Below are 15,694 nucleotides of genomic sequence, written 5' to 3' on the forward strand. Positions count from 1 at the left end.
ATGAAAAAGGTCAACAACGACCTTGTACCGACCCGGACACTCTTCTTGACCTTCGATAGTGTTAAGCTGCCATCGCGCATCAAGGCGGGCTACGAGGTTATTTCTGTTCGCCCCTATGTCCCGACACCTACGCGCTGCTACCAGTGTCAGCGTTTCAATCACACTCGACAGTCTTGTTCCAATGCGGCTAAATGTGTCACTTGTGGCAGGGATGCCCATGAGGGTGACTGTCCACCTCCGTCTCCTCATTGTGTGAACTGTCAGGGTGACCATGCCGCATCCTCCCGCGACTGTCCTGTCTATAAGGACGAACGTTGCATCCAAGAAATTCGTGTCAAAGAGAAAGTGTCCACCTCGGCTGCTCGCAAGCTATTGGCTAGTAGGAAGCCCACGCTGCTCCCAGCGGGGAAATATAGTACTGTCCTCGCCTCTCCTCGGACTACCCGGGAGGTCGCAACCCAGACATGCGATCTGACCTTCAGCACCACGGTCGTCCGTTCGGCCAGTGCTAAGATCGCGCGGTCGACGTCTCCTCTTCCTCCCATCACACCACAGACACCAGCCACTTCCTCAGCTTCTGCTAAGTCGAAGACACCGAAGTCAGATGCACGGTCCTTCAAGAAGGAACCATCCCGTGCAGACTTCCTCCGTCCCTCGACCTCCCAGCCTTCGACCGATACTTCCACCAAACGTCCTTCCAAAAAGGCGCATAGGAAGCACAGTTCTCCTTCTCCGCCACGGCGCATCTCTTCTCCTGCGCCACCCAGCGGTTGCCGCCCCAGGCCGTCATCCGTTTCGCCTGGCCGCACCGCCGGTAGCCGTACATCTGGCCGTTCACCGGCGGAGGAAGCTCCCCCTCCCGGCCATCCTCCCGAGATGGCCGATGACCCTATAGACCCCATGGACGATGACTGTCCGCCTACTGATAGCGGCGGCAGTGCTCGCTCGAAGCCAGGCCCTAAGCGGCCTTCGAGGTGACCCCTTCTCTCATCTTCCTTTTCTTACGATGGCACTTATTCACTGGAATATTCGCAGCATTCGCTCCAACCGAGAGGACTTGAAGTTGCTGCTCCGCTTGCATCGTCCGCTCGTCGTAGCCCTCCAGGAAACGAAGCTACGCCCATGCGATCACATTGCCTTGGCACACTACACGTCTGTGCGTTTTGACCTACCCCCTATGGTAGGAATCCCAGCTCATGGAGGGGTTATGTTGCTGGTCCGGGATGATATTTACTACGATCCCATCACATTGCACACCGGCCTGCAGGCAGTCGCCATCCGCATTACTCTCCCCACTTTCACGTTTTCCTTTTGTACCGTTTACACTCCCTCGTCATCTGCCATTACCAGGGCAGACATGATGCAACTTATTGCTCAGCTACCTGCACCGTTTTTGTTAACTGGAGACTTCAATGCCCACCATCCCCTTTGGGGTTCTCCAGCCTCCTGCCCGAGGGGCTCCTTGTTAGCAGACCTTTTCAACCAGCTCAATCTTGTCTGCCTTAATACTGGCGCCCCTACTTTTCTTTCGGACACATCTCATACCTATTCCCATTTAGACCTCTCTATATGTACTCCCCAACTTGCACGCCGGTTTGAGTGGTTTGCACTTGCTGATACATATTCGAGCGACCACTTCCCGTGTGTTATCCATCTCCTGCAGCATACTCCCTCTCCGTGCTCCTCTAGTTGGACCATCTCCAAGGCAGACTGGGGGCTCTTTTCTTCCAGGGCGACCTTTCAGGATCAAACCTTCACAAGCTGCGATCGTCAGGTCGCACACCTCACGGAAGTCATTCTCGCTGCTGCTGAATATTCCATCCCTCACCCTACTTCTTCTCCACGTCGCGTACCGGTCCCCTGGTGGACCGCAGCATGTAGAGACGCTTTACGTGCTCGTCGACGTGCTTTACGCACCTTTAAACGCCACCCTACAGTGGCGAATTGTATTAATTATAAACGATTACGTGCTCAGTGTCGTCGTATTATTAACGAAAGCAAGAAAGCCAGCTGGGCTGCTTTCACAAGCACCTTCAACAGTTTTACTCCTTCTTCTGTTGTCTGGGGTAGCCTGCGCCGGCTATCTGGCACTAAAGTCCACTCCCCAGTTTCTGGCTTGAAGGTCGCGAATGAAGTCCTTGTGGCCCCTGAGGCTGTCTTCAATGCCTTCGGCCGCTTTTTCGCCGAGGTTTCGAGCTCCGCTCATTACCACCCTGCCTTCCTCCCCCGCAAACAGGCAGAGGAGGCTAGGCCACCTGACTTTTGCTCCTCGAATTGTGAAAGTTATAATGCCCCATTCACCATGCGGGAACTCGAAACCGCACTTGGCCGATCACGGTCCTCCGCTCCAGGGCCTGATTCTATTCATATTCAGATGCTGAAGAACCTTTCTCCTGCGGGTAAAGGTTTTATTCTTCGTACATACAATCGCATCTGGATTGAGGGACATGTTCCCGCATGCTGGCGCGAGTCTATTGTTGTCCCGATTCCTAAGCCGGGGAAGGACAAGCACTTGCCTTCCAGTTATCGACCTATCTCGCTTACCAGCTGTGTCTGTAAAGTGATGGAGCGAATGGTTAACTCTCGATTGGTTTGGCTGCTTGAGTCTCGACGCCTACTTACAAATGCACAATGTGGATTTCGTAGGCGCCGCTCTGCTGTTGACCATCTGGTTACCTTGTCGACCTTCATTATGAATAACTTCTTGCGGAAGCGCCCGACCGCGGCTGTGTTCTTTGATTTGGAGAAGGCTTACGACACCTGTTGGAGGGCGGGCATTCTCCGCACCATGCATACATGGGGCCTTCGCGGTCGCCTCCCTCTTTTTATTCGTTCCTTTTTAATGGATCGACAGTTCAGGGTACGTGTGGGTTCTGTCCTGTCCGACACCTTTCGCCAGGAGAATGGGGTGCCACAGGGCTCAGTTTTGAGCATCGCTCTCTTCGCCATCGCGATCAATCCAATAATGGATTGCCTCCCAGCTGATGTATCAGGCTCCCTTTTTGTGGACGATTTTACCATCTATTGCAGCGCGCAGCGTACACGTGTCCTGGAGCGCTGTCTTCAGCGTTCTCTTGACCGTCTTTACTCCTGGAGTGTCGCCAATGGCTTCCGTTTTTCTGCCGAGAAGACGGTCTGTATTAACTTCTGGCGCTACAAAGAGTTTCTCCCACCGTCCTTACGACTTGGTCCCGTTGCTCTCCCAATCGTGGAGACAACCAAATTTTTAGGCCTTACCTTTGACAGGAAACTTAGCTGGTCTCCACATGTGTCATATTTGGCCGCCCGTTGTACCCGTTCTTTAAATGTCCTCCGTGTTCTCAGTGGTATGTCGTGGGGAGCGGATCGAACCGTCCTACTTCGTCTATATCGGTCGATCGTCCGCTCCAAGCTGGATTATGGGAGCTTCGTATACTCCTCTGCACGGCCATCCATCTTACGCCGCCTCAACTCCATACAACATCGGGGTTTACGACTTGCGATCGGAGCATTTTATACCAGTCCCGTAGAGAGTCTTCATGCTGACGCTGGCGAATTGCCGCTCACTTACCGGCGCGATACACTGCTTTGTCGGTATGCCTGTCGGCTACTGTCAATGCCCGACCATCCGTCTTATCGTTCCTTTTTTGACGACTCTCTCGACCGTCAATACGGGTTGTATGTCTCTGCCCTGCTACCCCCTGGAGTTCGCTTTCGTCGCCTCCTTCAACACCTTCATTTTTCACTCCCTGCAACCTTTCGAGTGGGCGAGAGCCACACGCCACCTTGGCTCCAGGCTCAGGTCCGCGTTCACCTTGACCTCAGCTCGCTCCCAAAAGAGGTCACCCCCAGTTCGGTCTACCACTCCCGTTTTTTGGAACTTCGTTCGAAGTTCATCAACATGACTTTCATTTATACAGATGGCTCTAAGACCAATGACGGGGTCGGGTGTTCCTTTATAGTCGGGGCACAAAGTTTCCAATACCGGCTCCATGATCATTGTTCGGTCTTCACAGCTGAGCTCTTTGCCCTCTACCAGGCTGTTCTTTACATCTGCCGCCACCGACATTCTGCTTATGTCATCTGCTCAGATTCCCTGAGCGCCATCCAGAGCCTCAGTGATCCGTACCCGGTTCACCCTTTCGTACACCGGATCCAACGCTCTCTTCAGCGGCTGGTGGACGTCAGTCCGCCAGTTAGCTTTATGTGGGTTCCTGGCCATGTCGGTATCCCTGGGAACGAAGCTGCAGATGCCGCGGCCAAGGCTGCGGTCCTCCAGCCTCGGACAGCTTCTTGTTGTGTCCCTTCGTCCGATTTTAGCAGGGTCATTTGTCGGCGCGTTGTGTCGCTGTGGCATGCCGATTGGGCTGCACTTACCGACAACAAGCTTCGGGCCTTAAAACCTCTTCCCGTGGCTTGGACGTCCTCCTCACGCCCTTCTCGGCGGGAGGAGGTCGTTTTAGCAAGGTTAAGGATTGGACACTGCCGGTTCAGCCATCGCCATCTGCTGACGGCTGCGCCGGCGCCGTTCTGCCCATGTGGGCACTTGCTGACGGTTAGACACATTTTAATGTCCTGTCCCGATCTTAACCAACTGCGCCTCGATCTTAACCTGCCTAATACTTTCGATGCCGTTTTAGCGGATGACCCACGAGCAGCTGCTCGTGTTCTTTGTTTTATCAATTTGACAAACCTCGCTAAGGACATTTGATGTTGTTTTTTAATCCTATGCCTGTCAGTCTCTTTTAGCGTGTTTTCCCTTTTAGTTGTTGTCAACTTGTGCCTCGCGGTGCATTTTTAGAGTAGTCAGGGCGCTAATGACCATTGAAGTTGTGCGCCCTAAAACCACAAAAAAAAAAAAAAAAAAAAAAAAAAAAAAAAAAAAAAAAAAAAAAAAAAACGTCCAATCAGTACAAGCAGTTGTTGCTTAATCATGTGTAGCATGTTTTTTTGTTGTTGAAAAGGATCTGTTGGAAGGTTATTTGTTCTGGGTGTTCAAAATGGGGCATACTAGTGGTGTACCAGGTTATACTGCAAATTTCAGGGTAAAGATTTTATAATTTAGCATTTTAATTTCCAAAAGATGCAAACATTCGGGCTAAGTGGTTGCAAGCAATTAATCATGAAAATTTCACACCTGGAAAGAAGTGCTAAACATTTTGTCGTGAAGCATATAGTTACTGAAGATAAAATGAGGAGAGATGTTTCTGTGCTAACAGTTGGTAGGCCAGTTCCCAAGGTGACACAGGATGTTGTTCCATCCTGCACATCTGGCACATCTGTTCGTCTTTCTGTTGCAAGGAAATTGTCAGAAGAAAGAGCAGAAAAGGATTTGTGTGGAGAGAAACTTAATTTTATTGTGAGGAGTGAGCTGGACAAATTCCAAACTTTGTTAGCATGGGGTGATGGAACAATGTTTTAAGTTACTTCTCACATAAGATTAGCAGGGATTTCACATTTTACAGACCTGAGATGGAATTTTGTAGAAATGTGTGATGGGCAAGTGTGTACTACAGCAAGTTCATGAAGGTGCAAGTTAAACAGAAATCTCTTTGAATGACTTCCTTGTGCTGTTCTACATAAGAGGTTATGCAATTCATTAAAATTAATAAGCGGGTACAATAAATGTAAAATGCTTATGCTTAGTACTGAGGAATTCACTGCAAATTGGATAAAAAGTGGCATGAACTCATATTTGCTCAATCTGTGCAGAGGTGCCTTAAAGCAAAAGTCTGATTTCATATTTCAAGTTGTCCTTGAAGGATAAAAATTATTCCAAACACATCTGTGTGATGACTTTCAATGTTTGTTCTTAAGCAGCACAGATCTTAATCTTAGGGAAGTAGTTAAACTGCTTCTGGAAATGACCATTGACTGTTCTCACGTTTCAGAGGCATCCACTTGGGTTAAAGATGTGAAAGAAATCATTTCAAAAGCTTGTTGCATTTTGAAAAATAGTTTCACAAATAATTATTCTAGAGTAATAAATAACTGTCTTGTAAACAATAGTAGATAAAAGTTACTTAAATTTCCTGTATAATGCAGATTTATGTGCAGTGGTGTGACTTATTTTCCTCCTGAATAAATGTGCCACATTATATAAAAATCATTTTTCACATAATACCAAGGTTCAGCAGTGCATGTTTTACAGAAACTTGAAAATGAAGCAAATTTTTTTAGTAATGATCTTGAAGTTAAATTGTGTTTAATAATGATTTAAAGTGTTTATAATTTTAATTCCCCTATCTGAATTCCTTTGAAGCTTTCAGGCAACCTGTGTGAAATGTATGATATTTTACAGTTTAGACATTTTCACAGAAATTTCATATTAGAAATTACACAGCAAACTGTTAGAGCTCTATCACTTCTGTGCCCGTACATGTCACTTGGACAGTGACATCAGTAGAGGTAGTTGCAGTCTGCCTTTTATGTGACCTCAATTGTGCATTTGTTCCCTGTAGTCAGCTATGGACCAGTCTTCTGTGGGTGTTGTACACTTTCTGTCGCCCCCTGCAGGTTCGGGGGTAAGAATAGTCCTGTGGTATTCCTGCCTGTCGTAAGAGGTGACTAAAAGGAGTCTCACACGTTTTGGCTTTCATGTGATGGTCCCCTCTCGGGTTTGACCTCCATCTTTCAAAATTCTTCCGAAGAGCGACCGAATTGGGGAAGGGCGCCTTACGTGGTGCATTGTGTCCATCGTGCATTGAGATCTTTATACAGATTTCCCATCGTCGCATTGCAGTCCCGTTCGTACTCCATCTCTTGGGTGAGGATACATTCCTGGGTGTGATTTCCACCATGCACTGTGCAGTGTTGCTTTATGCGGAGATGATGACCATGAACTTCCTTGCACTTAATATCCAGCACGGTAGCCAGTCTATTGTGGTGGGGCCGCCATGTACCCTGTTGGTTGTAGCCCCCTGACAACACAGGGATCGCTCTGCTGATGCGTGCACTGTTAACTCCCCACGTATGCCAAGGAGTAGATGAGTATCTCTCTGGGGCATCGGGACTCCCGGCAATGCCCATCCTGCGAGGTGGCCCTTGCTGCGGCTGGGTGGTGCCTGTGTGGAGGTCCCTTGGTTGGTGTGGGTGGCATCACGGCATATGACACGCAGTGAAGCGTGGCATGTCTTCTCTTGCTGCTGGCCAGCCGCCAGCAGTCTCTAAGCATTCTCGGGCTCAATTCAACGCTCAGAAATATGAACTCAAATCGTTCCTCTCCCTGGCCGCACCGTGGGAGGAGCGAAAGGCTCAGGATGGCAGCGACCCTCATTTGCCCCGGTTCCTAGTTTGTATGAAAGTTGATGGGGTCTTTCATGTCAAAAAAGCCTCAGTTCTTTGCAGAGCATTTAGAGGACAAGTTTGAGGAGGTGGAGGACTTGGCAGTATTGATAAAAACGGTATCCTCTTCCCAGTCACAATGGTTACTTGCTTGTGACAAGTTGGGGGATGTTTCAGTTACCATCACACCCCATAAGAGTTTAAATATGGTCCAGGATATTATTTTCCATAGGGACCTTCTTTTGTAGTCTGATGACGAGCTGGGTGCCAATTTAGAGCGGTGAGGCATACATTTCATCCGGCGTGTTCATCGGGGTCCAAAGCATAATCATATTGCTACTGGTGCCTTCATCTTGGCTTTTGAGGGTGATACATTACCGGAGAAGGTCAAGGTGATGGTCTACCGCTGTGATGTCAGGCCCTATATTCCTCCCCTGATGCGGTCCTTTAAGTGCTGGAAGTTGGGCCATATGTCTTCCCGCTGTACTTCCAGCCTCACATGTCGAGATTGCAGATGCCCATCACGTCCCAATACTACATGTGCCCCGCCTCCCATCTGTGTCAACTGCGGAGAGCATCATTCATCTTACTCGCCAGACTGCAGGATCTTACAGAAAGAGCAGAAAATCATGGAATATAAGAACCTGGACCGACTGACCTATACTGAGGCTAAGAGGAAATATGAAAGACTCCATCCCGTGCGAATGACTTCCTCATATGCCGCCGCTATGACAACAGTGATAGCCCCATCAGTTCAGCGAATTCCAGTCAGCTCCCTGAGCCGTACGACTCCACATGCTCCCTTGATCGTGGGGGGGCACTACGCACCCTGTTGCTCCTGCACCACCTACCTCAGGAGCAACACCCCTCCACTCATCGGGGAAGTCTATCCATGCTTCTAAGCCGGAGAAGTGTCCAACTTCTTCAGTTCCTCTCGCTCGCAAGGGGTCCCTTGAGTCCCTCCCTTCCCAGTTCTCCACCAGTGGGAGGGATGACGCCTGCCAGTGGCATAAGTGCTCACAAGCAGCTGTTCGTAGGGCTTCGCGATCCTCATCCGTCCCGGAGACTGAATCAGTGAAGCCCTCCCAGCCAGTGAAACCCAATGAGCAGTGAGAAAAGTCCAAGAAGAAGACCTCTAAGACCAAGGAACTTGCAGTGGCACCCATCCCACCACAACCTACAATCTCTGTGTCTGTGGACGAGGTAGAGATTCTGGCATAAGCTGAGGACCTAGATCTTGACAGACCCTCAGACACAATCGATGTCACTCGCACAGGTACTCCATCGGTGGCATCAGGTGACCCAGCAGTGTAATCTGCCTCCTAGGTCCCTTCACGCCTGTCTCGGCCGTGGACAGTGTCATCCTCCAGTGGAACTGCAGCGGTTTTTTCCACCATCTTGCTGAGCTCCGATAATTTCTGATCCTTCACCCTTTCCTCTGCATTGCTCTACAGGAAACTTGGTTTCCGGTGATGCGAGCCCCTGCCCTCCATGGCTATCAGGGTTATTATAAGAACCAGGCAGCTTATGAGAGGGTATCTGGTGGTGTCTGCATCTATGTCCTTCACTCTCTTTACAGCATGTGTGCCCCTCTACAAACACTTTTAGAGGCTGTCACTGTTCGGGTGTTGACGCCTTGGACTGTTACTGTCTGCAGTCTCTATCTTCCACTGGATGGTGATGTCCTGCAGCATGTCCTGGCTGTGCTGATGGCCCAATTGCTGCCAATTTTCCTCTTACTGGGGGACTTCTTGCCCATAACCCTCTGGGGGTGGATCAGTGGCAACAGGCCAAGGCACTGTCATTGAGCAAGTGTTGGCACAGCTCAACCTTTCTCTTTTAAATAATGGTGCCTTCACACATTTGAGTGTGGTGCATGGCACGTACTCATTCGTTGACCTTTCGATCTGCAGCCCTAGCCTATTACCGTGTGTCCAATGGAGTGTGCATGACGACTTGTGCGATAGTGACCACTTTCCGATCTTTCTGTCACACAGTCACTCTTCTGTGCGCCCCTCATATGGGCTATGAATAAGGCTGACTGGGACTTGTTCACCTCCATTGCTACTATTGAGCCTCTTTCCAATGACACCATTGATGCGTTGGTTCACTCGGTCATCACCGGCATCATTACTGCCACAGAATCTGCCATTCCCTGTTCTTATGGGTCCCTTCGGCGGAGGACTGTGCCTTGGTGGTTGCCTGGGATCGCTGAGGCGATTCGAGATCGCAGGCGGGCCCTCCAGCGTCACAAGTGGTATCCCTCGTTGGAACACCTCATTGCCTTTAAACGGCTTCGTGTGTGAGCCTGCCACCTCATGCGCCGACGCAAACAGGAGTGTGAAAGGTGTCTCCACCATTGGCCTCTGTACCTCTCCATCACGGGTTTGGGCAAAGATTAGTCAACTCTATGGCTATTGGACCCCATCAGCGTACCTACGCTTTCACTGAATGGAGCAGTCTGTACTGTAGCGGAGCATTTTGCTCAGAGTTCCACTTCTGCGAATTACCCGCAGGCCTTCCACTGCCTGAAAGTGCGGTTGGAGTGTCAGAGCCTTTCATTTCACACACACCACCCTGACTTGTACAATGCTCCATTCAATGAGTGGGAATTCCAAAGTGCTCTAGCTGCTTGCCCTGATAAGTTTCCCGGGCCAGATCGCATCGACTGTCAGATGCTGAGACACCTCTCGGTGGACTGCCAGAGACGCCTCCTAGACCTTTTCAACTGTATCTGGGTTGAGGGTGAGTTCCCGTCACAATGGCAGGAAAGCATCGTAATCCCTGTGTTGAAACCTGGCAAGAACCCACTGGAGGTGGACAGCTACTGCCCCTTTAGCCTCACGAACATTCTTTGCAAGTTGCTCGAATGCATGGTGAGCCGGAGGTTGAGTTGGCTTCTTGAGTCTAAGGGCCTTCTGGCTCCGTCTCAGAGTTGGTTCCGTAAGGGCTGCTCTGCCACCGATAATCTGGTGAGCCAGGAGTCTGCCATCCATACGGCCTTTGCACACCATCAGCATCTGGTTGCCGTCTTTTTTTGACATGCGGAAGGTGTATGGTACGACACGGCGACATTACATCCTCACCACGCTTCATAGGTGGGGTCTTTGGGGGCCACTCCCAATTTTCATACAAAATTTTCTGTCTCTTCGTTCCTTCCGTGTGCAAGTTGCGGCCTTCCATAGTTCCTCCTGAGTTCAGGAGAATGGGGTTTTGCAAGGATCCGTCTTGAGCGTCTGCCACTTTTTAGTTGCAAGTAATGGACTTGTTGTGGCGGTGGGAATGTCTGTCTCAGCTTCTTCGCATGCTGATGACTTCTGCCTATACTATAGCTCCACTGGCGTTGCAGCTGTTGAACGGCAGCTGCAGAGCGCTATCTGCAAGGCGCAGTCTTGAGCTATAGCACATGGCTTCCAGTTTGTGGCTGCCAAGACCTGCGTTGTGCATTTCTGCCGGCATCGCACTGTTCACCTTGTGCCATGGCTTTATCTTGACGGCGAACATCTTTCAGTGGTAGAGACGCATCGGTTTTTGGGATTGGTTTTTGATATGCAGTTGACTTGGCTCCCTCATATTCGGCAGCTTAAACAAACGTGCTGGCGGCATCTTAACGCTCTTCGTTGCTTGAGTCACACCAGCTGGGGTGCCGATCGGTCTACCTTTTACGGCTGTACCAGGCATTAATCCAGTCCTGTCTAGATTATGAGAGCATGGCTTACGGTTCGGCATCCCCTTCCGCGTTGCAGTTGCTTGACCCTATCCTTCACAGCGGAATCCGACTCGCCACTGGAGCTTTCCACACAAGCCCTGTCACTAGCATACTTGTGGAGGCTTGTGTCTCTCCATTGCGGATCCAGTGCCAATGATTACTAGCCACTTACAATGCTGCCCACGTTTGGAGCTCGCCTGGGCACCCCAGTTACCGTCTGCTGTTCCCCAACTCGGTAGTCCATCTGCCAGAGCGGTGGCCCCGATCAGGGTGTACGATCTCAGTTTGTGTCCGGGCTCTTCTCTCTGGGCTCGAGGTTTTTTCTCTCCCTCTGGGCCCATATACGTCTACACCCGAGGTGTGTGCCCCACCCATACCTTTGGCTCGATTTGGCACAGGGCCCAAAGGACTCAGTCTCTCCTGAGGCCCTCCGCAGCCGCTTTCTTTCAATTCTTGCTGTGTTTCAAGGCTCTGAAGTTGTCTATACTGACAGTCCGATGCTTGCTGGTCGTGTCGGTTATGCTCTTTCTCTAGGAGATCATTAGGAACAACACTCGTTGCCGTCTGGCTGCAGTGTTTTCACTGCTGAGCTGGTCGCCATCTCTTGCGCCCTAGAGTATATCCGCTCCTGCTCAGGTGATTCCTTAGTTATCTGTAGTGACTCCCTGAGCGGTTTACGAGCTATTGACTAGTGTTTTCCTTGCTGCCGTCTGATGATGGCTATCCAGGAGTCCCTCCATACTCTTGCCCGTTGCGGCCGCTCCGTGGTCTTTGTGTGGACCCTGGGTCATGTCGGCATACCAGGAAATGAATGTGTTGACATGCTGGGCAAACAGGCTGTCGGTGCACCAGCCTTGGAGATTGACCTTTCGGAGAGTGACCTCAGGTCAGTTTTGCAGCAGAAGGTACTTCGCGCCTGGGGTGAAGAATGGCGCACCCTGCCTTCACCCAACAAACTTAAGATTGTCAAGGAGACTACCAGTGTGTGGCACTCCTCCTTACGAGCCTCTCGCAAGGACTCAGTTGTTCTCTGCCAGCTCCGCATTGGCCACACCTGGATGACGCATGGTCATTTCTTGCGACGTGAGGATCGACCTCTCTGCCGCTGTGGATCAGTGTTGACAGTGGTCCACATGCTGTTGGCCTGTCCGTTTTTAACTGCACTCAGGCAGATGTTTACGCTGCCTGATATGCTCCCTGCACTTTTATCGGATGACGCTGCCATGGCAGGCTTAGTTTTGAGTTTTGTTTGTGCAGGGGGCTTTTATCGCTCAATCTAAGGGTTTGTGTCCTTTTTTGTGTTGAGTCTGGCCTTTGGCCTACGGTTTTAGATTGTGGTTTTTAGTGTGTTTCTTGGTGGTTGGCTTTTCCTTTTTTGTTTCTATGGTCAGTCAACCGCTGTAAATCTCGTTGCGCTTTTATTTACTTGTTTTCTGGTCTTTGTCTTTCTTGTTCTGTGTTGTCCCTTGTTACCTCTTTTACTTGTTTTTACGCCTTGTGAGTTTTTATGGTCATGGAACAAGGGACCGATGACCTTTGTAGTCTGGTCCCTTCGACCACCACAAACCAACCGACGCCTTCTGTGATGTCATTGATGCATACACATTGCTGTCTTTATTGATAGTAATGGTCCTTTGTCATGTGATGATACTTAGTACCACTTCTGTCGCATTCAATGGTCAATCAAACTGAAGCAGACCAGTTGATGTTCCGTGTTCATCACTTGAACAACACTTTGTAGCCATCCCATAATAGAAATACCCATTGTTTGCACTTACAGTATATCATATTTAGTTGATTATTTTTACTTTCAGTGGTCTCCTGGTGCATCAGCCTACACTGATTACAGTAGCTTGCTAAGCGAGTATAGTTGAGCATTGAGATAGATTACTTGTCGGTGCCATGTACCAGTAACTTAATGCAGAATTTTTTGTTGTAACATATTGGCAGATATTAAGTAGCTAAAAGGATGTTAAGCGGTCAACTAGCAGGCTACAAATGAATGTTCGATTTTTGATTTCCAGGCATTCCAGAGATGTTTTCTGCTTTAGTGTATCACCTTTGACAATATTCTGTGTATGTGAAGAACACAAAGTTGTGCTGTGGGTTGGTCCTTATCTTAAACTGTAGGTTTGATTAAATAAATCAATTCACAAGTTTGAGGAAAATTGGATACATCACCTCCAATAAAACAATTAATACTAGAGCGCTGTAATGCTGCTATCAGCCTTTGGGTTGACATCAGCTTTACTTTCTGTGGCAATCAAACATTGTAGTATGGGAGCTTGATATTCTTTGTTATAATACTAAAACAACATTTCCTGATTTTGATTAATTGTTATCAGTAAGTGCGTAGTTTATTTCCTGTTTTCTTGATCTTAACTGTTACTTTTACAGGTGAAGAATCAGGTCCTAAACTACTCACGGAGGAGAGGTATGGCAGGTAAGTTACTGTTAGTAACTTGAACAAATGATGACAAAAGTTTTGTGAAGTACTACTAAAGTGAGGTTGATCTACTTTTTTTTTAAATGATTGCAGAGGAAGAAAGCCCCACCTAAACAGCCATTGATCAGCATGTGCGAGAAAATATTTTGTAGGATTAATGTCTAGATAAGATCTAATTGTAATCCATCACATTGTTTATGTATGGCGGTAACTGCCTGGCACGTGGATGTCATAAGACTTGTATGTGTGATCTTGTACATTAAAGTCTTCTTAAAAATGGGTCTATAGATAAGATTGATCAATAGTGGTACAAGTAAATGCTGTTTTCCAAAAATATAATCTTGGCAGAAGTAATGTCATATTTCAAACAATTTCTTGTGGCTATGGAGCCACACATGAAGAAAACTAATTCATCCTAACATGTCTGTAAATAGGTCATAGAATTTTGAACAGATGTGTAAAATTTCAGTTTACCCGCTTATCTCCCCTCTATTTTTGCAAATGATGGATCTAATATGATACAAATTTTAAGATTGTGTGAGATGTTACCTGGTTCTTAAATTTTAGTGAGGTGCTTTTAATGTGTTGTTTACTGCATCCAGTGACACCATTGGCAGAGGATGACATGATGGTTGGTCGGTACCTTTGAGCCTGCCAGGGCCTGTGGATGAATTTAAGATTTTTACATTTTAATATGTTAGGTTGACTGGCTCACCCAGCTTCTTTTTCTTTTTGTAAGTCATCTAGCCAACTTTATTGAGTTATTATTTTATCTGTCATTTAATCTATCCATTTTTCAGTGCAGAAACCATGTTCACTGTTTCACAATTGGAATGCTAGAATATTATTTGTTGGGTGAATGTGAGTAAATATGAGTAAAAATGAGAGCAGTTTTTACAGAATTTGTATCTTAAACTTTTTAAGTTTTAGATGTTTTATCTCCATTAGCCCCTGTAATGCTTGTGGTAGACTGGGAACTGCAGCCTCACTTATGCTAGGACAAATAGCCCTGAACGAAACTCAGCATTTACCTGTGGTCAATACAGCTCTACTACATACACTGTTTGATCAGTATGGCCGGTATAATGTTGATACACCCATGTGGCAGCCACTCACAAGCATAAACAAACAAGAACTTAGACTGCCCGAGAGGAGAGGAGCAGTGTGGGAAATGAGCCCGGCCTCCCCCGCCCAGGGGCAGCAGCAGACAAAAGTGATTTTTGCTTTTGTGAAAGCAGAACCGACATGGTCGCAGGGATCACTAATACCCTCTAGTGTTGAGAGTTGTACTAGAATCCCATAATGGACCAGGGTTAGTCTCATCACTTCTTTTAAAATCAGGAAAGAAAACAGCAAGCAGCATACAACCCAAAAACAAACTGGAGTACAACATTTAGTAACAGCTGCTACCCAACTGCTTGCTGAACTTGGCAGTGTGATAAACATGGTAGCTCAGGCGGACATGCTACTGGTGTATTACCCAGCCATGTTTCAAAATATCCCTGAGCCTAACACTGTGAAAGTAGTGCAGAGTAGTGGGCATACAGACACAACACTAGAAGCTCAAAATGTTTACTTTTATAATAGAGCTGAGTACTTGAGGCACCAAGAAAGTTTGTAGACTTGATGTGGGATGTGACTACACTGACAAATTGAAATTTATATGCCATATCTTTAATAAATATGGATTATATATTTTAATAGTTAATTTTTTTAGTTTATAAAAACAATGCTGAAACTTATTTCAGAGGTGTTTGTAAATGTAGTTTTTTTGGAGAATTAACTTACCTGGGTGTTTAAAGGTACATTTGTGGTGGGGAGGTTGAGGTAAAACAACTAGCACATCTAGTAGAAGAAACAATTTGCTGACTCATTTAGCTAACAGGATCTGCCAGATGTCAGTCATTTCATATGAAGAACAAAGAAACACTTCCAAGGCATCATCACGTAACACAGTCTCTAGTCTTGGTAATGGCCACAGTTTGGTGAGGAAGAGAGTGCACAAGTTTCTTCAGATGAAGCCACTCATTGATCCTTTTATTCTGTAGACTTGTCAATGTGGAACATAGTTTGCAATGTGTCACCTGTTATTACAAATAATCCCAGACATTTTCTGTAGGATTTGTCTTTGGTGATGTAGAAGGCCAGTCAAGGAAAAGAAAGTTCACCCAATACTGGATCAGTTCAAGAAATATCCAAAGTAATGTATTGTAATTTTCAGCTGTAATGTAGACTATTTCATTATTGCATAACTTTTGTTTTATGAAATCTCAATT

General features: G+C 47.6%; 1 protein-coding gene across 1 annotated transcript in view; it reads left to right on the forward strand.

Moving 5' to 3' along the window:
* The window catches only part of LOC126184775 (uncharacterized), a 170,400-nt gene that overhangs the window by 25,641 nt on the left and 129,065 nt on the right, over positions 1 to 15,694 (forward strand). Inside the window, exon 2 of the mRNA XM_049927328.1 lies at positions 13,370 to 13,415. Within this exon, the coding sequence (XP_049783285.1) occupies positions 13,409 to 13,415 (7 nt within the window). The 5' untranslated portion in view covers positions 13,370 to 13,408. The remainder of the gene's footprint in view (positions 1 to 13,369; positions 13,416 to 15,694) is intronic.

The sequence above is a fragment of the Schistocerca cancellata genome, chromosome 4 (assembly GCF_023864275.1).
Source record: "Schistocerca cancellata isolate TAMUIC-IGC-003103 chromosome 4, iqSchCanc2.1, whole genome shotgun sequence".
Classification (NCBI taxonomy): domain Eukaryota; kingdom Metazoa; phylum Arthropoda; class Insecta; order Orthoptera; family Acrididae; genus Schistocerca; species Schistocerca cancellata.